This window comes from Acomys russatus, chromosome 3 (genome assembly GCF_903995435.1).
Source record: "Acomys russatus chromosome 3, mAcoRus1.1, whole genome shotgun sequence".
In the NCBI taxonomy this organism is placed as follows: Eukaryota; Metazoa; Chordata; class Mammalia; order Rodentia; family Muridae; genus Acomys; species Acomys russatus.
In genome coordinates this window covers 77,300,524-77,326,495 of record NC_067139.1, presented here as the reverse complement: position 1 = coordinate 77,326,495, position 25,972 = coordinate 77,300,524, and the positions used below count along the sequence as shown (strand labels likewise).

Sequence of the window (25,972 nt, the reverse complement as noted above, 5' to 3'; positions counted from 1 at the left end):
CACCCATCCAAATAACACCGAGCCTACATCTGTGGAGTTACTCTACACTCTGCTCTTACATAGTTCAGAAATGTGGGTGTTCACCAGACAGTAAGTGAGACGGGGGAAAATCGTTGATATTTAATTACGACGCTGACCGACACAGCTTCCATCTCCCTGCAAGCGGGAGCAATGCCTTCTGCTTATGTTTCCCATGGGTTCTGAGAGTCTCAGCACCAGACAGGCAGGCAGACAGACGCATCTGCAGGGTGCCTGGAGGATTAGGAACCTGTACAGGGAAGAAGCCACAAAGGCCAAGGGACTTTTTAAAGGTCTAATGACCTAAGGGGATTAAAAAAAAAATCATTGGACTAAAATTAGGTTGAAAACTAAAATGAAGGAGCAAAAGAGAGGGCTCATCGATTAAGAACACTTGTTGTTTTTCCAGAGAACCTGGGTTCAATTCCCAGCACCCACACAGTGGCTTATAACCATTTGTAGTCCCAGTTCCGGTGTATCTGGCGCCCTCTTCTGGCCTCTATGGGTCCCAGGTATGCACAAGGTACGCCGATATACATGCAGGCGAAACACCCGTGCACATATAAAAGTAATAAATCTTACAAAACAAGACACTGCAAGGGTGTGACTTAGCAGGGAGGCGCTGCGCAGTGGCTATCACGAACGTGGCTGATGATTTGAAAATGGGGCGCAGTAATCAAATTAAAAATCCTTAAAATTCATGATATTTCCGGGCAGCTACTTTCTCCCACTTTAAAAGAAGAAAAGCAGCCCTCCAGAACAGTGGGAGACGCTGCACCCACGTCCTGCTACAGTGGAGTAGCCAAAGTCATAGTTCATTCACGGTCCCCAGGGTTACACTCGGTCGCCAGCTTGTAATGGCTGGGCTGAGTGGTGTGTGAGAACACACGCACACAAGCATCCATCTTCCACCCATCGACACTCCATACCTGTGTCGGGTGATTTTCCCACTGTAGACCATATAAGTGTTCTGACTGTATGTAAGGTAGGATTGGCTACGTGATGCTGATCAGTGGCCTGCGTTTGCCAAATGAAGTCTTGGCTTAGGACATTTTTGACTTATAATCGATTTACTGGGACAAAGGCCTCTCCAGTCAATGAGCACATGTACTCTGTGTGGACTTAGACTTAGGGAAAGGCGTTTCTGTCAGGAGCAAAGGTGCAGACGTGGACATCGCACCAGCACTTAGCTCCTGTCTGTGCCCACCAGTTCTCCCATCCGTGTAGTGCACACTTACTGTGTGCTCCCTGCCACTCTGGCCAGGACGTGCTCTTCCCACAGGCTGAGAGGGCAGGCATCAGATCTTCTCACTTTATAAGTGGGAGCTCTGCTCAGATGACTTAATAGCCTAACCAAGTCGTAGTTAGCAAATTGCAGGTCTAGTTTTGGACCTCGGAGGGCGTTGACCCTGGATTCCATGAGCCTTTCTACTTTGTCAGGCTGCCTTGGGACTCAGCGTGTATTTTATAGATTCATGACTAAACTAATGACTTGCAGTTTTGAAAAAAACACAACCAAGCTACCATGGCGATGGAGGGGAGTAAACACCGAAAATCAAAGTTGATGTGGCCTAAGTGCGAAGGAAGAAAGTTCTGTTGAGATCTTTCATACTTTTGCAGGTGCCATAAAATGCCTTTCTTCCTCTAGATATGTGTTATGTAGTCATATGGCTAAACCTCCAAGTGCGATGCAGCCCAACCTCCCAGGTCAAGACAGCCATGGGTGCCATATATACCGCCTCTTCCATTGGCCCGGCAGTCACCATGTGAGCAGGGCAGACTGCGATCGGATAAGCATGTTCCAAGTGGCGCTAGTGCCAAAGCCTGACCCTGAGCAGGTCAATCTGAAAAATGAAATATGTAGCGATGCATGACCAAGTTGAGGACGAATGGCACAGAGCATACGGACAGACAAGGAAGACGCAGGCTGCTTGGGACATGCATCTCTTCAGTTACCAAGGCCTTTTGTGACCATTACTGGGCCCTGTCACACCTGGGAGGCTCAGGCTAAGAGGCCTTCGCATCTGCCCTAGTTCCAACCATTACTCTGGTACACAGAGGCTGATAAAAGTTGTTCTCAGTAGTTTTATGAGTCTGTAAAGGATACTAGGTCAACAATGCAACTCAGGACTGTTCAAGTTAATATATATATTCCATATATATATGTATATGTGTGTATATATATGTAAAATAATAAAAGTCTTTTTTTAAAAATAAAAGTCTTATACTTTATCAAAACAGAGTATGATCTTCAACACTGATCTTCAGTGTTGATTATTCTAATGGTGTGCTGTTTGGACTAACACCGCTAGGATTTGTTGTTCCTAACTATTTGAGAAAGTGTTTTAAAGATGTCTAACAGCTAAAAGATTCAAGTAGAGGCCAAGGCATCATTTCAAAGCTTATCTTTTCCCATCTGTGGTGCTGGAGGTCAAGTCCAGGCTTCACACAGGCTAGGCAAGAACTCTACCACCAAGCTCCCCTCAGTCCCCTTCTCATCTCTTTTAATAGAGTGTTTTCCTGCATGCTGACAGGAAAGCCATCTCAGAAGTGCCACAGCCGTCACAGTCATGCACAAATCAGCATTAAGGGATGCCGTCTGGTGGCAGCCCCCTCCCACGACACTGAAAGGAGTGGAGCATGACCACCTTGCCTGGCCTAAATAGGACATCATAGAAAGGGCCTCCAGTCCCCATGCCAGTATAGAGTGGTCGAAAGAATGGAGAGGCTGCCATTTGTTCTCCCTTGCCACACTCCTGACTGAGAAGACAAAGCCTATTGCACTCACAGCGGCTCCCAGCACAGAGCAGCGTTCTCAGTCAGCAAACCTGCTTCCCCTAGTCTGGGGCCACCCAACAACTGGGTGTTCAGCCAGAAAACGCAAGAAGAGCCATTCCAGGTGATTGCTTTTTAAAGAACAAACACACATAAGGAAGGGAGAGGAGAAAGGAGGAGGAGAAGGAGGAAGAGGAGGAGGAGAAGGAGGAGGGGGAGGAGGGGGAGAAGAAGGAGAAGGAGAAGGAGAAGAAGAAGAAGAAGAAGAAGGAGAAGGAGAAGAAGAAGAAGAAGAAGAAGAAGAAGAAGAAGAAGAAGAAGAAGAAGAAGAAGAAGAAGAAGAAGAAGAAGCCGCCGTGAGGCTGGCTGGTCAACCATGGGTTAACATCAGCTTTAGAGAAACACATAGTAACTCAGTGTCTGCAAATCCCTGAGCCCTGGGGTGAAAGACATTTTTATTTGTGGAAACAGAATGGTTCCTTCTTTCACCATTGACTCTCTCTTCTCTCATTTCTTTATTTTTGGTCTGTCTAAACCCCAAATTTGGACCATCCATCATTTTAACTTGCCCAGAATTTTCATCTTTCCAGAGCCAAAGAGCAACCAATCCCCAGGCCCAAAGAGCCCTCTCCCACAGCCAACTGCCAGCAGCCCTCCTTCTCCCCAGGGTTACAGGGTGCTCAGAGCAGACGGTGCCAGCAGGACGTGCCACACACACACACACACACACACACACACACACACACACACACACAGAGCAAACCACCAAACCAGAATGCGTTAAGGGGTCGGGGGCAGGGGAGGGACTTACTGGTACTTGTGCTGGTTCCGATGGTGTTGATGGTGGTGGGGACGGATGAGGCCGAGTAGAGGGGGGCATGGCCATTCTCACACGCCAGGCTTTTGTCCTGCCAGTTGGAGGCGCTGATGCAAATCCCAGAATCCCGAGAGTTCTGCCACCCATTGAGCTTGTCCTCAGAGTCCTGTCTTTGGTGATAGTAGTGCGTCTGTCCATGATCTGCAGAGTCCGAGCGGGCTCGGTTCGGGCCACCGAAGCCGGAGGACGTGCGGGTCTCCAGGTGGTTCAGCCACATGGCTAGGGCACTGCGGTCTTCCAGGGAAGTGGCGGGGTGGATCAAAGCATAGGACAGCAGCTGCCTGCTCTCCTCGATGTGCTGGCTGTGCTCTATAGAGTGCGCCAGGATCTTGGGCAGCAGTTTCATATACTCTACCTTTGCGTCGAGGTTTCCTGGCTTCAGCAAAGGCAGGTGAGTTAACAGAAGGGAAATCACTTTATCCTTGGATTCCTGTTGCCATTGGTTAATGATTCCTGAAAGGGAAAGTACACAGGACACGTGAGCAAATACACCCACAACCACACTGAACACCACACTTTACATTTCTGTGGCTTAGAGTCCCAACTTAGGCACCCTGGCTTTTTTTTTTTTTTTCCTTTTTTTTGGTTTTTCGAGATAGGGTTTCTCTGTGTAGCCTTGGCTGTCCTAGACTCACTTTGTAGATCAGGCTGGCCTCGAACTCACAGCAATCCACCTGCCTCTGCCTCCCAAGTGCTGAGATTAAAGGCACGCGCCAACACGCCTGGCTTGGCTTAATGTTCTCAAGACCACCTGGGTATGAGATTGGTTAATGGGCTCAAGGCTTTTAGGGAACAGGGCCTCCAATGAGATATAGTTCAAAAATTCTCAGACAGTGCAGTCGGTAGAATACGTGCTGAGCAGTCACGAAACCCTATGTTTATCTTTTGCACCAATAAAATCAGAGTATAGCAGTGAACACCTGTAATCCTAGCACTTGGAAGGTAGAGACAGAAAGATTGTAGTTCAAAGGTCATCCACTACTACTTAGGAAGTCTGGAGCAGCATGAACTACATGAGACCTCCACTCAAAAAACTAAATCCTTGGGGCTGGAGAGATGGCTCAGCTGTTGAGAGCACTGGCTGCTCTTCCAGAGGACCCGAGTTCAACTCTCAGCACCTACTTGGCAGCTCACAACTGTCAGTAACTCCAGTCCCAGGGGATCTGGCATCCTCTTTTAGATTCCTCAGGTACCATACACACACATGGTGCACAGACATACATGCAGGCAAACACTTATATATACATAAAATAAATATAATCTCCATTTAAGAAGAGATTTATAACTCAACCAAATAAGTGCATAGTTGTTTGGGGTCTCTGATCATTCTTGTCTCCAAAGAGATGGCAACTGTTTTGGTCCCTCCACGGAGAACTGGCAGTGTGTCGTCCTTAGACCAGCCTCAACTCTAGATCACCACGGGCTAAACCTAAGCAAACTTCCACTAACTGAGGGTCCATCCACCATGCAGGACTTCTTGGCGTGATGTTGCCTCCCCACTTTAGACATCTGTAGACACTGAAGTGACATCTGTAGCTAGAGAAAGGATGTGTGTAAATGAAGCTGGTTCAAACTCCTATACAGAAGAACATGCCGGAAGACAAGAACGCAAACCCCCTGACTCCCAGTCTTAGTGCAGAGAGCTGTCTGCATCACGAAGGAGCCACACAGCTCCAGTCAAGCTTTGGATCACACACACTCTATTTATCTTTATATGAAGGATCTGCTTGTGGTTTTAGTTTTTTTTAGCTTAATATTTTTATTGGTATGGATGTGTGAGTGTTGCACGCGTGTGCATGTGTATGCTCATGTGTGTGGAGGAAAGCACTGGACACAACCCTAAGGGATATCATCTATATATCCACTGAGACAAGGTCTCCCCAGAACTCAACAACTAAGCTAGATAGTCTGGTCCAGTGAGCCCCAGGGATCCGCCTATGCCTGCTTCCCCAGGGCTAGGATTACAAGCACACACCACTGAGCTGTTCTGCCAGCCTCACCTTCTCTTTGTGGCTCTGACAAATTACACATAACAGTAAGCATTTTAAACAAGCAGTTTGGCGTCATTAAGGACGCTCACAATGGCATGCAGTCTGCCTATGCACGTATGACCAGCAGTTCTCAACTTGTGGGTCGCAAGCTCTTGGGAAGTTGAACCCTTTCACAAGGGTCGCCTAACACCGCTGGAAAACACAGACACATTATTATTTATAACAGCAGCAAAATTACAGTTATGAATAGCAACAAAATAATTTTAGGATGGGGGGGGGCGGTCACCACAGCACGAGGAACCACATTAAAGCATTAGGAAACTTGAGAGCCACTGCTGTAGACCTTCCAGATTGAAAGTCTGACTTAATCAAAACATGTTCCCTAGGCTTTGGCAAGCCACCGTTTTCTGTCCCCAAGAACCTGGTTTTTACTCTAGGTACCTCAGACAAGTGGGGACTCAGGGGTTTGCCTTTTTGTTTTTTTGAGACAGGGTCTCTCACTCTGAAGTCCTCGCTGGCTTTGAACTCACGGTTGACTCAATCTCAGCATCCCGAGTGCTGGGGCAGCAGACAGGAGCCACTGTATCCCACCGAATGCCTACTTCACCCAACAGTCTCCTCAGGGCTCAGGCATGCGTGGGTCTGCTTTTATAACACTTCCTTCCCTGTCCTACTCAGGGAGATTTTTCTGATCACTTCAGGCAATGCCCCTGAAATGGACCATAGAACCCTACCTTGTTGGCTCTGTTTCTTAACAATTAGACTTTATTATACGATACAACTATCCTATACAAGAGGGAAAAAGCGTTAAAGAGAAACAAGAGTAAACCTTCCGGTATCTGTTCCACGGGACGGATCCCCAGGTGCCTCTGGCCTGTAAGCTGGTCTCTCCCCAAATCTACATGCCATTGTGCTCCAAAAGATGTAGCCTTCTCCTCTCTTCTCCGCCTGCATCTCTCTCGGGGTGCAATGGCCGGGCTGGGTCAGGATCCCTGCCCCATCAATGTTCGATTAGAAACACAATAGCCTGGCTAGAGTCCTTCATCCACTTGCTGAATTTCAGACTCAGGATGGCTCCATTCGGTCTATCCGTGGTGGTTCCCAGGAGCAAAACCCGCCAAGACTGTTTTCACCTGGGACAAAGTTTACAATCCTTCCCACACTACCTCATCTTTCTCTTTGCTTCTTGGCTATCTTGAGGTGCAGTTTTCTCAACCAACCATTAGAGATTAGAATCTTCCAAGTTGAAAGTCAATATAAGCCTTTCCTCTTTTTAAGTGCGGTTTCCCCGGGTTGTTGTGTTACAGTAACATGGTTAACAAAAAAGCACTGCAGGCATAGCAGGCATGGCGTCCAGTTAAGGGGCATAGTTTTTGGAGTAGGGCCTGGGAGTTATTCCCAGACCTGCCACTTAACTCGTAGTCACATGAGTCGCAGGTAGGCACCAATAATTTCTGCTTCCTTGGATTAAATGGGATGAAGTATCCAAAGGACCAGTTGAGTGTTTGACAGCAGAAACAATTCCATCCCTTTTCTCATCAGTCAGACCCACAAAGTGATCATGCAAGTGGCTTTGGACAGTAAGTTTTACAAATAAATAGAGGGAGGGCACAGGGGAACTTGTTAAGAATATCGCTACATTAACAGCCAAGGAAAAGCATGTTAAGGGCACCCTGAGGTGCCACACCATCCTAGCAGGTAAAAGGTGCAAAGAGATAACAGTTAAGATCCATTATAGGGTAAGAGTTAAGAGCAGGCATTCCAGTGTGAACATTAATGACAGATGGACCTAAGGTGACTCATCATGGTTTGTAATAATTACCCTAGGCCATGAAATGGACGCTATCTGCTATCTCTAACAATAAAATACTTCTCCTAAAATACAAAAAAAAAAAAAAAAAAAAAAAAAAAAATCGCCAAGTTGGAAAAAAGATAAGGAGTGAAGGGGCGGGGACGGAGGGAGGAAATGGAGTCACTGCCCTTCTAACAGGAAGGAGCGGTGCTGGGCTCTCCTCATGTGGGGCTTCCTGAGATGTGGAGTAGTAATTGTGAGACGCAGAAGCCACTAACCCGAAGAAAGACCAGGAGTCTACAGGGAAGAGATGGGGAGCCGGAATCATGAGTTGTGGTGGCAGTTTCTCCAATCCCAGCTCTCCCGGGGCAGGGGGGGGGTGGGGGGCGGGTAGGGTGTCAGAATACTACCTACCAGGGTAGGGGGAGCCAGCAGCAGCATCACAGCATGATAACAGAGCCACATATAGAGCCTGAGACTTGGCAGTAGTCAAATTACCAAAGAGCAACAAGCTGTTTGATTTAACCCAACGCTAAAATATCATTTCAACGTGTAACCGGTACTGATCATTAGGGGGACTGACGTTTGCCCTCTCTGGGACTTCGGAGGACCCCTGAGATCCAGGGTGAGCGCTATCACTAATGAATCAGCACATGAGCCACGCTGTCATGCTCAGGAGCCCCGGTGGCTTATGGGCAGGCCAGCACAGGCTACAGATATTCTGATGGAGGAGGAGGGCATGGGGCAGGTGACCCCAGGAGGTCATCTTTCTGATGACGTCTTTCTGATGACTTAGCTAGTTGCCACCAGATATAAGAACGTCAATGTGTCTTGCTAGGTAGAGCTTCTCTTTTAAAGCCCCGGGAGAGGAATAGAACTCACTGTAACACCTCCGTCCTACCCTATACTTCCTCAGCGAAGACCAGGCACTGCTCTCTGGATCTTCTTGAACCCTGAGATATTTTTGCTTTGTTTTGTTTATTTGTTTTGAAGCAAAGTCTCTTTCTGTGGTTCATTCTGGCTTCCAACTCACAGCAATCCCTCTGCCTCAGCCTCTCTGCGGGGTGCTAGCCACGAGGCGTGAGTCTGGCAGGCTTTGCGTGATGGCTATATTTAGGAGGAAAAGAGATCTAGTCAGTCTGTCCAAGGGTCTCAAGAGTCACAGGAAGGAAAACAAAAAGCCCCAGAGGAAGAACAGAGGTGTCACAAGCCGACAGCGGGCCGTGGCAGGCAGTGTGTACATAAACTCTCACAGTTAGAATGCATAAAGCTGAAGAACTTCCTAAAGGCCGCTTCCCTGTTTAAATATTCTGCCCTCACAAAAGGTCGATCTAAAAAATAAAAAAAAGTCAGGACAAAAATAAACAGGACTCAGAGTGCTAGTGAAACACGTTATCTCCACCAGCCAGTTTCTGCCAAGGGTTAACCAGGGTCCCGGCGGGAAGAGGCCTCCTCCGTCCTTCCGTCCTTCCGATGATGGCTTGAGACTGTGGTGTGGCCAGGCAGACACCCGGGAGTTGTGCTTCCTCCCCCCCCCCCCCCACAGTCCCCCTGGGAACACATTATAAGGCTTTCTGAGCCTTTCTGGGGCTGACCACACCTACTGGCTCAGACTTCTATTGCTATAGCTGTCACGCTGACAGCTAACAGTATCGAGTGGTTTCTGTGGGCCAGGCTCTCTTGTAAGCCCCGTGCATTTAATTACTCCCTGAATGCTCTCATGGAGCTTAGCAGGAGGAGGCGGGATGGCAGATCTTACAACCAGCCTGATTTTGTTGATGACAGAGACAGAGACAGTGAACTGTCGCAACTAAATTGTCATTGGTCCCCTGACTAGCGACGAGGCAGACAAACTAGCTTTAGCTACTGATGGTTACTACGCGAGAGTGGCCACAAGCTAGCTGTTTCGGTATTCGTGGTGTACAGTGCGTAGCCATAGTTACGGCGCTGTGCAAATGTAGGAAAAGGAGTGTCAGAGACGACGACAACGAGGCAGACGGCAGTCTTTGTGGTTTTCCGGTGCTTGTAATTTCTTTTGGCACTTGTCTTTGGAAGGAAACCTTGTGCCCTCCCTTGAGGTCTAGGGGGCATTTAGGGGTTTGCCTGTAGCAGTGTGGTAGAAAGGACCCTGTGCAACTCTAGGGTTTGCTTGGCTCCTTCCTCTCAGTTGCCTCACTCTAAGGGGAGTCAGGAGTCATGCTGAGAGGTCACTCTTCGACCCACAGGGAAGCAGTCCACACGAGGTCACTCTGGTGAGGGACCAAGCATGTCTCACTAAGGGTTACTACTATTGCTGTGATGAGACACCATGATCAGAAACAACTTGATGAGGAAGTCAGGACAGGAACTCCCACGAGGCAGGAACCTGGAGACAGGAGCTGATGCAGAAGCTTAGAGGAGTGCTGCCTGCTGGTTTGCTCAGCATGCTTGCTTGCTTGCTTGCTTGCTCTCTGTTTGTTTTAGACAGGGTTTCTCTGTGTAGTCCTGGCTGTCCCTGGGACTCTCTCGGTAGACCTGGGTGGCCTCGAACAGAGACATCTGAAAGCTTCTGCCTCCTGGGTGCTAGGACTAAAGGCTGGGGCCTCCAACACCAACCATTAATTAAGAAAATGCACCAAAGGCTTGTCCGCAGCCAGATCTTACCAAGGCATTTTCTCATGTTTTTTGTTTGTCTGTGTGTTTGGGTTTTGTTTGTTGGTTTTATGTTGTTGGTTTGGTTTGGTTTGGTGTTTCCAGTCAGTGTTTCTCTGTGTAGCCCTGGCTGTCCTGAAACTCACTCTGTAGACCAGGCTGGCCTCAAACTCACAGATCCGGCCACCTCTGGGGGAAGAGGGGGCTGGTGTTAAAGGTGTGGGCCACCTTCACCACCTCCTAACAGAGGCATTTTTTTCTCAACTGAGGCTCCCCCTCTCTGATGACTCTAGCTTGTGTAAGGTTGACATAGATTGGCCAGCACAGAGTGCCCCTGCCAATCTCTACCCCGAAGGTGCTAGCCACGTAAGGGGTCTCCTTGTAAAGCAAATCTCAGCCCCATTCAGAGTCTCCACGTGGCTAGAGCTCCAGATAGCATCCCGAGAGGCCCTGAGCCGCAGAAGCAGCGTGTGATTACATAGGAATTATTCTAAGTGGCCAAGCTTTTTGTTTCACGGCCAAAGATAACCAACATATTTTCTAAGGAGAATGTTTGGTTCCTCTGACATCCTCCTATTCCTGTGCTGAGACAGACCCAGTGATTTTCTGCTCACTGACAATGGTAGACTGAGTCCGCTCCCTTGGCGCCTTTAGGGAAAGAATGCACTGACTCGAGCTACGTCCACATCGCGGGGTGGAGATTTTTCAGGGCAACTTAGAAAGCGGTTTCTGATTGTAATTTGGCTTCCTGTGGTGGTCTGCCTGCAGGAGAACGTGTGATGATTATATGGGTTTTTCAGTACATCTTGTCAGCAACGGTTCCCCAAGTCAAACTGGGCCAGCACAGCAGGGTCTGCCCTCTGCTTTCTAGACAGCACAAGTCGGCCTCTCGGTATGAGCATCTGTGAAAATGCAAGAGTGGACATCTCCACCATCAAACAGAAGGAAGGTCCCACACGAAGAGCTTGGGACATACTAGCTAAATCCCTCTAGATGCCACACCTTTGCTGTGTCCCCTGCAGAGAGCAGGGAATCTGTGCTGTGGCTTGTGTTAGATCCTGCCTTCTCCTCCTCACCACTGCCCAACAGCTGACCACCTTTAAGACTCAACCTCTTCCTGACTCACCCCAACATCAGCCTGTACAGAACGAGAACTAGACACAGAGTCTAAAGTCCTAAATCCACGAGTTTTGACGATGCTGGTTCATCTTTACATCCTCTGGTGCTCTCTCTGAGTGAGGAGGCCGGATGCGCTGGGTATTCAGTGTGGGAAAAAGTTAACAACTTACCGTTTTTTTCATCTAGTGACTTAAGAAGAGCAAAAGAAAAATTGAAGGAGTTATAGTTAAAGGCCACGAGGATTAGGAAAGTGTCCCACAATCCTCCGAGTGACAAGTTCAAAATTATCGCCACACAATCATATGTCAGTGTTTAAAGGCTGCAATTGTTAGTGAATTACCCTTAAATTGCTGTTTTATTATACCCTTGATTTTAGTTTAATAACATTCACCATAAAAAGGCTTTCTCACAAGTACATTTAGACAGTTTGTTTATGCTAGAAATGTCTGGGAACTAAGTGCACACTCGCCTGAAGAACTGGCTAAATAAATGTGCCGCAAAGCAGTGACACTAGTGACACTAGTGTGCTGTGCTGGCTAAGTACTCCCGGCTAGAATATATGTTACAAACTTGATCCTGGACACACCAAAAACAAAAGGCTTCTAAATTGAGTACAACTCTGAATGACAAAAAAAAAAAATGGGGCTATGAGCTGACTCAGGGCACCCCAAAAATCAGGACAAAAATGGCAAACGCAGCAAGCAAGTGTTGAGACTCCCATGTTGACATCTGCTCTTGCCTCGTGTCTCCTGAGGTATTCTCTGAAGCTAAGAGGATAATCTGGGTAACTTGGTGGAGGTCTGCACATCATGCTGACATCTCAGTTATTGTGACCTGTCTGGGTCACCAAGGCCTTATCGCAGCCAGTGGTGTCTTGTATAAAGGAGTTAGATACAGGCAGCATCTTTCTCATTTGTCAAACAGGTGCCCACTGGTCCCTGACTCACACCCTGTGCACTCTCCTACTCTGATCACACATCTGTGCGCCTGGCCGAAGGTGGCAGAGGTGTCTTGGTGAGAAGTGCACAGTTCTTGCCTTGTTTTCTTTGGTCCCTGGCTGGTGTGTGTGTGTGGGGGGGGGGGGGGGGGGGAGCTGGTGAGAGCAATTGTGAAGATGCTTAGGCATCTCCATCGGAGGGGAGCTCAGGCCTTCTGCTAGGAATCAGAGCAGGCATGTCAGTCATGTCACTGAGTCACCTTGAAAGTCCTCTTCCAGTTGCACTAAATATCGTGATGGTGACGTGGTCAGACACGTGGGACCTGAGCTACCCAGCTATGCTGTTATGTTAAGCCATTAAGTTTGGGGGTAAGTTTTTATTATTATTATTATTTTACATGGATGAGGGAGGGGCTTGTGAGACTCCACCCCCTGAGGGAGGGGCTTGTGAGACTCCACCCCCTGAGGGAGGGCCTTGTGAGACTCCACCCCTGAGGGAGGGGCTTGTGAGATTCCATCCCTGAGGGAGGGGCTTTGAGACTCCATCCCCTAACGAGGACTTATTGGCAGTTAATTGCTGGGAACAGGAGAAGCACGCCTCTTTGGAGGTGTGAACACTGGCAAGGTGCTCTAGCTTTAGGATGCTCCCATATACATGACCAGAGGGGCAGCACCCGCTGGACTTAGTGGGGTTGTATTTATTTTTAATGGGGCATAATGTGGGGAGGTGGATGTGACGGGGGAGCCCTGAGGTGACTGCTCCTTGAACTGGCCTGAAAGGACAGGATCTGTATAGCAGAGCCATGAAGCGCAGACTCGGCTCTGAGAGCAGGAGGCCACCGCGTGCTGGTCACGTTCAAAGGGCAGCAATTAGGACTCTCTGGTCTCAGTAAAGACCTGCAATGGCTCAGTCACCCATCTCCAGAAAGTGTATGAAACAAGCCGACTTCCCCAACCACCTGCCTGCGTTCTGAGTCTGCAGGGAACGGCCATATTTATGTTTACAGCCCAGACTTCTCCTTTGATCTCCAGGCATACGGATTCAACTGCACCCCCTTCCCCCCCACATCTCCATTCACAGAGTCTCAAAGCTACATGTCCAAAGATAGTATGCCCCTCCCTCTTTTTCCTCTCCAGATCTGTTGCCATGTGTTTAATTTGTTAACATATTCAGAAGATGAGTGTGCTTTCTCATCGCACCCCATCACCAGGCACAGCCAATCCTTTCGCAAGGATGATCTTTTAAGACTAGCTGATGGGTCACTCTCCAGACTAAGGGCTCCAGTGCTCCTCATCTGCTGTGATCTGGGTGTGGCTTGAGGATGGCCCAAAGGCTCACAGGCTGGACGATGGAAGAGTGGATCCCGTGTGCTTATGCGGAGATGATGTGACTTCTGAGAAGCAGGGCCTGTCCTCAGAAGGAACTGAGTGTGGACCCTGTTAGGTGTCATGACAGTGAACTGTAAAAAGAGCAAGCCTTGTCCCCTGACCCTCTCTGGCTTTTTGTCTCATCAAGGGCTCTCTTCTGCCTACACTCCTCCCACTTTTCTCACCAGAGGCCCCACCCACTGGGCTGGACCTGGTCTGCTCTTAGACTTTTAGCTCCCAATCTGTGAGCTGACTAAGCCTCCTGTCCAAGTTGCTGGCCCTTCCCTACGACAGTGGGAGGGAGCAGCACACAGTCTCATCACCAGGAGAAAGCCAGAGTCCTCGTGGTCTGTAATCCAGCCCCACTGTGCTACTATCTGTCTTGCTTTCACACATCAGACACATGTGTCTCAGAACGTTGGTACCTGGTGTTTTCTCCTCCTGGAACGCTTTCCCCTGACCCGCGTGTAGCACCTATCCGCTCACGGTGCTGCAAATGCCACTTTTCTAAGGAAACCTCGTTCACATTGACTTGCCCACCTCAGCATCTCACTCTGCCCTCCCTGATCCCTGGATCTGATTTACTTCTCACAGCACCTGACTAGCGCCCTGCAGCCCGGTGGATGGTCTCCCCTGGCTCTGCCACGCTCCACCTGAACAGGAGCTCTGTGAGAGTTACGATGGGGCTCTACATCTTCCCAGAATTAACATTTCTTTGTTGGCCACATTTTAATGGCTGTAGACTATTTCTGGCATTCTGTCTGATGGTATTTTAGACTGTGAGGCTTTTGTTTTTGTTTTTTAAACATGTATGAGTGTTTTGCTTGCATGTATGTACATGCACAACATACATGCCTGGTACCCACAGAGGTCAAAAGAGGGTGTAAGATCCCATGAAACCGGAGGTAGGAGGGTTGTGAGCCATGATGTGGGTTAGGAGCCTGAACCCACCCAAGACCTCTGCAAGAGCAAGTGCTGAGCTAGCTCTCCAGCCTGAGTTTTTGTCTGTTTGTTTAACTCAAAATGCTATTTTCTAGAAAGTTCTTTTAAACAGTAAACACCATCATATTTCAGTATTCTGATTGGTTTCAGCTTTAAAGTCAAATGAAAATGAACATAGAAAAGAAAACAGTTCAACTCCCAGGTCTTTGCTTCACCCCTTCTTAACGTTCTGTTTGGGCTGGAACATTCTGCCACAGAGCAAAGGCATCCTGGGTGATCTTCCTGATTGTCACTGACACCAGTTAAAGTAGTCTTCACTGAAAAGGGTCTGAGAGCTGGCGACAGCAAACTTAGGCATATTTAACGCAGCTCTCTTGCAGACACTGGGAAAGCAGCCCCAGTGGCATTGTGCCAATTGTTTATGTTCCAATGGTGGTAGTTTTAATAAAACTTCCAGGGAATGGGTCTCCTAAAACTTATGGAAATTAGAGTTCGGAACACATCTCCCTTGCTCTCAACAACCACATGGTGCAATTTCGTAAGCACCAGTCACATAGCTTGCTAGCACTGGAAGACGTTCTGGAAAGGGACTGCAAATTCTGCAAAGGCTTGAGTTTCTGTGCTTGCCAATCGTTCACGCCCACCCCCACTCCAGACCAAACCTCCTACGCCACCAAGTGATGTTCCGGGTCTTTAAAATAATGAATCAGCAATCCAGGTACTGACTTGAAAAAGAAAAGGCATGCCCAGTAATACTGCATGAGCACTGGGAAACACGGAAATGAGAATTCTGACAGAAGCCCGTAGCATCCAGGCTCTGCAATGTAAGACGGCCTTCGAGAACTCCCAGGCCTACGTGCTTGGTAATGCCCAGAGCAGAGCAGCTGCCCAGAGAGGAGCAGCTGGGGGAGTATCTTGGAGGACTTAGCAGGTCACAAAAGAGCTTTGATCTTTCACATTGCCAACCCAGACAAAAGCTAATTCACACACCGGGGTTTAGCCCTAGGAAGTGTGGGGGAAACTACAGCCAACAGGTTCCACCCTGAGACCAGGGAGCTGTTCTCAAAAATAATCCAGACCGTTAAGGGGGGCCCCACACTTTCTAAAACAAAGTTGCTTAACACCTGATAGACAAATGTTTTCACCTGAAGAGCTGTGACTCCAACGTGTAAGTGTGAATGTATAAACCTATGCTACGGTGTGTAGCTGTGTAGATACTGTCATCAAGGAACACCATATTGATATTCCCAAAATATGCACATTGAAGGTGTTGATGGTGAGGCTTATGTGCTATGCACTTAGAAAGAAAATATGAAATATATATATACACATAAGCCATTCTATGGAGAAAAAAGGAACAATTTTTATTGAGGTAACATATTTGACTCTCTGTCACAAATTAACTATGCATTGCATTATAAAGAAAGTCCAGGTTAACTACAAGAACAGGGTTAGGTCACCTTGGAACGCCTCCATTTGTGCTCCACCAGCGCAGTCCTGTAGAGGGAATTAGAGGCACACCTCCCGTCCTGGTCCACTCTGGGAATTTACACAGAGGTGAGCAGTAAGAGGTGATGGCCATCACCCGCTGCTTGTGCCGCAGACCCTCTCAGGTTAGCAGGCTTGGTGATGGGGTCGGAGTCAGGTTGCTGGCACATATATATTATGTATATTACATATATGTATTTTTTTATGAGATGGGGAACTATATCTAAAAGTTGAGATCGTGGGGGCAGAGAGCAGTAAGGACACTAGGACAGGTGAAGGATGTAAAGGCGGTGGCCATTTGCTGTCTCTGGGGCACAGATCTAAGCACAGCTGGCTGGACTGATCAGGCGAGGGCCTCTGGCTTTAGTTAACTTGGTGAGAAACTGCACAAAGACTGAGGCCATATGTAGACAGAGTGTCTGTCACTGATGCTTCCCAAAGCCAAGGATTCCGCAAGAAAGAGGCCCAGGCAGCAGGGTCCACACAGGAGTAAGCTTTGTCTATCCACTTACAAACAGCCCAGGGCCAGCAGACTCCACACGCTATGCTACAAGACGCCCCAGCTCACTGCTGAAAAGTCAGAGAAGATCTTCTGAGTGTCATGGCAGAAGGTAGGGGGACCAGTGGTTTTGGAAACTTGCCGACTGGTCCTCATCCTTACCCCCAGGCCTTGGGGACATGGCCTGGTGAGGAGAAAGACAACACAGAGCTCTGATCCTGAGCTGAGGAAGACAACCTTTTACACAGCCATGGGTAGAGATGTGCGTGCCTGCTGATCTCTCTAATACTCGTCTTGAGTCTCAGTCAAGGTACCCAGCCTGGCACTAGGAACCTGCCCTCTTCCATGAAACCGGCAGAAAAGGCTCAAGATAAGGCTGGAAACCGCAGAAATGTCTTCCATGAAGATAATTTGGAAAGAATCAGACGACAAGAGTGGAGGAACACTCTGGGAAGGCCTCCATTTGGGGAACCAAAGGCAGTACTGGTAAAAAAGCAGTTATTTTCTGCTGTAGAAAGGCCCTCAGCTCTCCAAATCTCCAGCCAGCATCCAACATGTTCCCTGGCAAGAGGCACAATCTGCTTGGACCTGGATCTATCACCACCATTCTAGTGGGGATGGCCGCTCGCTGTTTAAATCCTAAACAATGAGATGCCTATTTTTGACACTAGATACTCTCTGCTGGAGATGTACCGTTATATATTCAAATTCCCCCTCCCCTCTGCCCCTCCCATCACCCACGGCATCACTGAAGATTTTCCCTATCGCACCCCATCTCATCACCTCAGCCCCTCACACCTGTGAGCTCTGTCACTGACCTGGCCGCATCTCTCTCTCTCTCTCTCTCTCTCTCTCTCTCTCTCTCTCTCTCTCTCTCTCTCTCTCTCTCTCTCTCTCTCATCATAGCCCTGCTTTGTGAGAGATCTGCTGCTCCCTGGACTGGACAGTTTGAAAGAGATGCATACGTTTTCCATGACAGATGCTTGACAGCAGTGCATTCCTTCTCAGGGTCCCCTCCCCGCTTTGACAACACTTCGCGCCATCAACAGTAGAAACCAATGCAGTATGGCAACGGTTTGTAGGGCCCCAGAAGAAGACAGAACCAGCCTCTTCCTACAAATGTGCTCCCAGCAGCTTCATGTCAATGTCCCCTAAGACACACGCTCAACAGATCTCTGTACCACAGTCAGTCCTGCCTCTGCTCACACAGAAACACAGGCCAGGCTGCGGCACCTGGGGGCTGCATTCAGGACCCTAGTGTTAGGTATACAGGGTTTACTCCAGAGACATCTTTCGGAGGCACAGAATTGTCCGGGCTTGAATTCCCACCGAGCTGTATGAGCTTGGACGACAGTCAATGGTTGTGTACGTCCATTTTCTCCTCTTGGGAAAATGCAGTCTCTTGACTGACGAGATGCCCGAAATACTACATCTACTGTCCCCCCATTCCTGCCCCTTGGACCAGCCATTATTTATTTATTTATTTATTTTTGGTAACGCAAGCCTATAACTTAGTCCTGGCCCACAGTGAGTACCAGGGCAACACTAGCTACTGCCACGTCATTCTCAGGATCCAGATGGCCTTTTTCCTACTGGTTTTCTCCTGGGGATGGAGGAGGCGTGCTCCAAAAGGTCTGAGAAGCACTCTATCTGGGAACTTGTTAGAAATGCAGATTCCACCCTCATGTCCTACCCCAGCTACTGAATGCAGACCCTGTCTGATTAGTTTTCCAGATGGCTGAGACCAAGGCTTGCTTGAGAACCATTGACAGGAGGAACCAAGAAAAAACACAGCCTCTGTGTTACAGCATTATGATCCCCCAGTAAGACTAATGTGAAGCCAGGTAAGAGAAAGTGATTTTTTTCTTGCCAGGAGAAGGGCTGGGAGGAACGGTTTTGAGAGGGGGCATGAACCATTTTTGTTTTTGTTTTTAGAAGTCGCCTGAGTTTAAAAACAATAAACAAGTCATCAAAATGTCATAATATTTCTAAGGCAGGGCTGACATCCCCCAATTTCTATTCATCACAGTCCATCCTGTGAGGAGTACAAAGTCCTCCTAAGAACGGACAGGGAAGCTATGACTCCACCTAAGTGGATTTCAGTGTGCTGAACAATAAAGCGTGACCCAGCCTGCGGTGGCCACGGTCACAGGGAGGTAAAAATGTCAGTGCTGTCCAATTTTTTTGTCTTTAACCCAAACTCCCACCCTCATGGCCTCTACACAGCGGCCCTTGTGGTGCAGCGCCACTCCCAGGAGGAGGGCTGTGATGAGCCGCGGCGCAGTCAGAACGTTACCTCTAAACAGCTGCTCCGGAGAGCCACGTGGTGAAGAAGTATTAACTCACTGGTGTGCTGATGAACCACGAGGCAAGGCAGCGAGAGGAGCACAGCTCTCTTGATTAGAAGACCATAATCCTGTGCTGTGTTGGAAGGGGAGGGCGCAGGCGCTGTACAGGTTATGTGGAGCTGAACACATTACACTTGAACCAGATGTTAGGTGAAAACCGTGTGCGTGGGGTGGAATGATCACATAAGGTATTGCTCCATCTCCTCCCTCTCCACTCCGTTCTCCTCCTTTTCTCCCCTCCTCTGGTGTCTGCTGGCCACAGCTCTTCATTATTGAGTGACCACCCGAGTATTGTGATGTCAGAGGCAGCAGCCACACAGAGCAATGCTGAGAAGGGGCGAGCGGCCCAGGCTTGCTCTAGCACACGCGTGACTGTCCTGTGACACGCTTCTAACACTTCTACGCTCCCTCTGACCACCTGGTGACATTTTGCTTCTCGAACGTTGCCCGAACGCATCCTCCCTGTTCCGAATGCACATGGGAAGCCGAGGTACGCCGCCACGTGCCCCAGGTCGCACACTAATAACCCCGGCACAGCTGTGAGTGGTGCCAGAGTCCCGATCACTTGTCTGTGCCAGTCTAGAAGGCCAGGCTGCTATTACAGGAAGTTTCCACACGCCTTCTATTCCTAACCATGGCAGTAGGCATTGCTGGCCCTCAGGCTTCGGTGGCACCAGCAGGCAGTCACACACTTAGTAAGGCTCTCCATTTAGGACCATGACCACAGCTTGTTTGCTCCAGATATCAGTTCACTGGTTCTAGGCAGTCTTGAGCCTTTTACATCTTCCCTCAAAAGCAGCTAACCAAGCCCGCCTTCTCAAGATGTCTGGAAATGCAGGTTGGACTCAAGAAGAATGAGAAATTTAGTTCACATGACCCAAAACTCTGCAGGTGGAAGTAGGAAGAGAACTCTGCCCATAACTGCGCACAGTGGAGACGGGATCTTTTTATTTTACTTTCATTTTATTTTTTATAATTCAAGCTGGCATTTGCAGTTTTGCAGCATTAGTGCTGAGGAAACAAATGAAATGGAAAGGTGGTGTGGTGTGCCTCTCTCCCTCTCTGTCTCTCTCTGTGTGTGTGTGTGTGTGTGTGTGTGTGTGTGTGTGTTGTGTCTCCTCTCTCTCCCTCTCTCATATATTATACATGCACAGAGATACACACACATACAGAGAGAGAGAGAGAGAGAGAGAGAGAGAGAGAGAGAGAGAGAGAGAGAGAGAGAGAGAGATTATCCAGGTATCTTGATCCTGGTGTGTAAAATGCTTAGGGACAGGAAGCAAGGTGCTCAGAGTAAGACGTGCATGCATGTGGGGAGCAGACATATAACCTTCGGCTCATGGGCTGCCCCACTCACAAGGAACAGACTCCAGGTCCTAAGCAAAAGCCCCAGAAGACACACACATCGGAAGTTCCGGCTCATGCATCAAACAACTCATGGTCCAGGAGCTAGAGTGATCAACAACATCTAAGGTGACCCAGTTTCTGAATCTACCATAAACTCCTTCAACCACGTAGTAAATAAAATAAAACTTCATTGTAAGTGAGCCTTGGCTGCCCCCCATGTGACTTGTTTTTTGCTGCCTCCTCATGTGACTGGCCTCCCAATTTAGCGCGTACCCAACTCCCAATGACCTGTAATAACACTATTCCCAAATTAGAGCTCTCGATTTGCCTTGGCTTCAGTTCCTCCCTCAAAGCAAAATAAAGCATCCGTTTTCTTATTTTCACATTCATGATGCTCTCCCTCAGAGTTGCCAACTCAAACCCTGCTCCAGGCAGATCGAACCCTCCCTACTGCCCCCCCCCCCTTCCTCTGGTTAGCCAAGAGCTCGATGGAAAAACACCAAGAGACAAAAACAAAAACAAAATCAGACGAAAATTCCAAGCAAGTGACATTCAGCTAAAAGAGCTATGATTCACATGCAAATAAAAACCTCCCTGGATTCACTGGTATATGATGCAAGGCCCCCTGGCTTCAACATAAAAAAGGACAGCGTGAAATCACCCGCAACTAAACTTATTCTGGAACACTGGAATTCTCTGGCAGGGCCTTCTCAAGCAATGATAAGACACCCCAAACAGTAGCACGGTGAAGTCAACTGGGTGGGAGCCCAGGGCGGCCCTATCTAAGGCTGACAAGCCATCCTGAAGTCCCCAATGGGAATCCTGCGTCCACTTGTATCCATCCATCCATCCATCCATCCATCCATCCATCCATCCATCCCTGAACCTCCTGTAGCCTGCGAGGATATGGGGTTGGGGTGGGCCTCCATGGAAAGTGCTCCCTTCCAAGCAGACGTACAGACATGGAGGACCATGGTAAGGACATGGGACTCAGTATCCAGCCCAGGATGCTGCATTATAGCCCAAGGAAACTTGTCAGCCACGCTCTAGATAGAGCTCCCCAGCCCTGCACAGAATCTCCATCTAAGCTCCAGGCTATCAGCCTCTGAGTTCAGGCTACAGACAGTCGGACATCCTACTTTCCCTTCCCCCAGGGGGTGAACGTTCATCCGATATGGCTTCCTTTTCTCCATACGTGGCCTTCAGGGAGTAGCAACTCTGCATTGAATCATGGGATTACAGAGGTGGAAGGGCCCCCTTCTCCCTTTATGTCTTGCCTGAGAGTCACCTGGACCTGACACTCCAGGCCACGGGAAATGCCTCCACTGTCAGAGAGCTGGGACTGCAAATCATTGACCTCTGTAACATTTGTCCACTTAACTGGGGTCCGCTTTACTCATGTGCCCATGTTTCCAGCAGCCATAGACCCACCAGGGAAGGTCTCAAATGTCTGCCAGCAGATAAACAAAATGTGTGACGTGCAATGGAATATTATTTGCCCTTACAGGCAAGGAAGTTCTGACCCCAGCCACACAACATGTGTGCACTTCAGTGGATTAAGCTAGATTAAAGAGGGTAACTAATGTACAATCCACCCACACAAGCGAGTTTCCTCAAGACAGAAAGAAGGATGGATGGAGGTTGCTGGGGGCTGGGGCAAGAAGAGGGGGACTCGCCACTTAATGGGTACAGAGTTCTTGTTTAGGGTGGCAAGTGAATTCTGGAAGAGATTGGTGCAGACGCCCCCTCAACTTTGTGAATATAACTAATACCAGCACTTCACTTAAAATGGTTAAAATGGGTGAATTTTATGTTGTGTATGTTTTATGACAATACAAATATAGAAAAATAAATCTGCTCTCCTTTTCACAAAACAGCCATTGCAGGCCCCCCGCCCCCAAGTCTGTCTTATTAGTCTAAAATTCACTATCATCGCAAAGTTGTTTTTGGAGATGTGATTTCTAGGTGCTCCCGCCTCTTGGCCTCCCTCTTCTCAGTACAGTTGACGTCTCTGAAGACCATGTGTTCAGAGCTGGGCCTTGCACTGGGTTCAGCTGCCCTCTCCCCGAGATCCTGTTCTTAGGCACTCACTTTAACCCCTACAGTGAGAACTGACCACCTACTTTGGCTACTAGGACAAAGGTCTAGGAATTAAAACAAGACGCCATCTCCCCACCCTAGGCTACTGTCCTAGACCTGGCTCTGTTCCCCAGATGGCTGTGGGCAGTTGCAGAGAAGCTACTGGAACAGGAAAGGGGCTTGGCTCAGCTCAGCGTACACTGGCCTTTCAAGAGATTTTCCTATAGCTTCTGGGTGCTGGACGAATGGAAGAGGGCAGGGGTGCCGATGGCCGTTCCTCTGTACTCCACCACAAGCCTGGGGTCTAATCAGGGTGCTCAGAGAAGACTGCTAAGTGGGTGTGTCCCCCCCACGACTGAGCAAAGTGCATACACTTAGGACCCCTCAGCCCATCTGGAAAAGGTTGTAAAGTTTGGGTCAGGAAACCTCCTCTTTTGCATTTTGAAATCTGTTTAAATGAGCAGCCTGGGTGTTGGTCTCGTTCCACAGGAGTCAGCCATTTCCTGAAAGTGAACTGCTCACGCTTTGATGGGGGTACCATCTGAAGTGTTGCTAACTTGGTAAATACTGACAGGTACCATACACAGGTTTTCTCAGGAACTCTGCTTCTTTGTCAAGTGAATGGCCCTTTAAAATATTAATTCCTCTCTAAAAGGTAGGTGGTATACCTGGGAAAGGAGTGTGTGTGTGTGTCTGTGTGTCTGTGTGTCTGTGTGTGTGTGTGTCTATGTGTGTGTTTCACCTCCTAGCCGGACAAACCACATGCCAACAGGGCTGACTAATTTCTCTACCTCCATCTTTAAAATCTTCTGATTTTCTGTTAATATCAAAGCCAATAATAGGTTGATGTTGGAAAACCTTTTCCAATGCCAGTGTTTTGTCTGGATTTCGAAAAGGCAGTGTTAAAAACAAAACAAACAAACAATAAACCCACCCTTTCTGGAAGTCTTTTGCTTTTGGGATTTGCTAGAGTGGTTCCCAAGAACCTGTCATCTCCTGGAGTCAATGCCCACAGGAGGAGCCAGGGTGGCCCCACCCTCTCTTTTGTGCTGACCACACCCAGATAAACAGGAGACTTACACTCCTGTGTGGAACATTGAGACTTCAGTCACCTGGTTTGGAAAGGAGCCCTTTGCCCTGGAGAGTGAAAGCTCAGCTTCCTCGTGATCACCCCTCCCTTAAAAATGATCATGGGTCCCCTTTTAAAAGATGCCCTGCGCTCCCCTTCCCTCCTCCATGAAATAGGTGAGCTACAGGAATCTACACTTTCTGATGAAAACTAGAAAGACAAATAACGGTTTAGAGAGCTCTAAGGAGGAAGTGGTTTAGTTTGTGTTGGTGGCGTCTTGGGTCGGAATATATTTAGCCAAGATGTATTCTTGGCGAAGAGCTAAAACAGTTGACAGAAGGCCAGCACCCCCCTCACCACAGTCCTTTTACCCTTGTTGGAAGCAGACCTTTCAGTAAGGAGTGTAGGAGTCAGGGTCAGTGGTGGCCCTGGGCTGCGGCCTACATGACTCTTCCTGGCCCTGACCCTGCCTGGGCCTCAGAATCACTTATACCAGTGTCTTCAGCCTTCCTCACAAGGATTGCCTTGGGGAAGCTCCACCTGCCTCCCAGGCTAACCCCTCTGGAGGTGTCCTGGAGGGGTGATTCTGTGAAGGAAATGACTATCCTCTCTAGCCTTCCGTAGATAAGCAGTAGCGAGGCACAGAGCACCAGCAGTAGCTCTTGTTCCTTCAGAACGTGGCTCAACTGAGGAAAGTTGACCTCAGGCAGCATCCTGTGGCGTCTGACAATGGAAGGAGACAACAGGCAGGCTACCGAGAAAGCTTGGTTGATCATCCACACGCCAGCAATCTTTCTTTTTTTGTTTTTTAAGATGTATCGTTTTATTTCTCTTATGTGTATGGGTGGTAGCCTGCATGTATATCTGTGGACGCTGTGCTTGTGCAGAGCCCACAGAGATCGGGAGATGGCATCAGACCTCCTGAGACCGACGTCACAGAGTGTTGTAAATCACCATACAGATGCTGGGACTCGAACCTGGCTCTTCTGGAAGAGCAACCAGTGCTGTTAACCACTAAGCCATCACTCTAGCCCTAGGTACCAGCAAAGCCAAATACAAGCCACGGGACACCCGCAGCCCTTGGCCAACCTGTGCTGCTAGTGAAGTGGGACTTTAGTCTCCACATCTCTCCTTAAGGCTTTAATTTGGTGCGTGTTTATTCTCTATGACATTTTTTTAAATGTATTGTTTGAAATAATAAAGCCACTGAGTGCAGATCCAGACAGGAACATTATGGAGACTTGACCCTTTAGAATCAGGGGCCGCATAAGCAGATGCTTAAAATTCAGCCACTGAGCCGCAGGCACTATGAACACGGTCACCAGGGTCTGGCACATATCTGAGACCCGCAAGAGGAGCCTTCAGTGGCTATGTGCAAGTTGACGCAGGTTCGGAACTCTGGGCCCAGATAGGTTCTGTCTCTGTAACATGGCTACCACTGGCCCAAGGGAAGGCTGCACTTCCCTGCACTGATGTTCTTGTTTGCAGGCCCAATCTGGGAAGACATAGGGCCATGTGGGAGAGAAAACGGAACAAAACACCAAGAGCGAGGCGCCGAAGTGGAAACTGAGCAGCTTTCGCTGCCTCTTGAGACACGGGCATCGGCACAGTTTAGGACTTTCCCTCTGTGGATCGGTTTCTCCAGATTCTTCCGTGCGCACCACAGAAGCCCGCACTCCTGCGCATGATAGCAACACGGTGGTGTGTAATGGGCATCCTTCTTTCATGAGCGATTTGGGAAACCACATGCCCCCTTCCATCTCTGCGCTTGTTTGAGCTATTCGCCCTAACAATCCCCGCCAGACCAGCCTGTAACCGAAGATCGCATGTTATGGCAACATGACTATTTTGTGGTCTCTCTTCAATAGCTACACACTTCCTACTGAGGCAGAATATTACATCCCTTCCCAAATCTTTCCCCCTCCACTTCGGTGTTTGTGTTATAGCTCATTCCTGCAGCTTTTCTTCTGCAATCTCGAATCTTTCTCTCTCTTCCACCCTCCCTTCCTCCCTTCCTTGGAGAAGCTCTGCTAAACTGGCTCCTTGCACATATTGTATTTGGCACTCCATTCGTGCTGCATGAAGTCAAACTTTTTTAAAACTACAGGCATCCCCCAAACCAAATGATAGACGCACACAGCCACTGTTAGCCTGCTTGAGGCCCAATTTCGTGTCTGATGAGCTAATAACATCTATTAAATGGGCAACTGTGTTTTTAAAAGTTTGCAAAAATCCTTTTCCAAGCATAATTATTTCTCGCTTTCTAAATGGGCATGCCTGTCAGCTGGTGGGGGAACGAGGGGCTGCTGTCTACCGCCTTCCCCTGTGGAGGCAAAGCTGTCCGACGACAGGAGGGCCTCATGGCTTCTTTGATGCTTTCTTGGTTTTTCCTTAGTAGGAAACCCAAACCTTGACAGACATTAGAAATTTAATAACAAACAGGTGAAAAGCAGGTCCCAGCACGTCTCCACAGCAATACAGCATGGAGTTCTGAAAGCAACTCAGGGTTAAGCTGTTGCTCGATTCCGGTCCCCTGGCCTCCGCAGGCGGGCTGTGAGGGAACTGGGTGTGTCGGTGAGGAGACATACCATTATGATCATCTAATAACAACAACACTTCCTGGCAACGTCCTCTGAGAAGATTAAAATCATAAGGTGTCCTCATATGTCAGTGAGTTTCTGAGGTAAAATAA

At 48.6% G+C, this 25,972-nt stretch overlaps 1 protein-coding gene across 3 annotated transcripts in view; it reads right to left on the bottom strand.

Annotated features, from left to right (window-relative positions):
• Window positions 1–25,972, bottom strand: part of Samd4a (sterile alpha motif domain containing 4A) — a 217,827-nt gene that overhangs the window by 78,751 nt on the left and 113,104 nt on the right. For all 3 annotated transcript variants that reach the window (XM_051142948.1, XM_051142950.1, XM_051142949.1), the window contains exon 2: window positions 3,605–4,123. In XM_051142948.1, coding sequence (XP_050998905.1) covers window positions 3,605–4,123 — 519 coding nt within the window. The remainder of the gene's footprint in view (window positions 1–3,604; window positions 4,124–25,972) is intronic.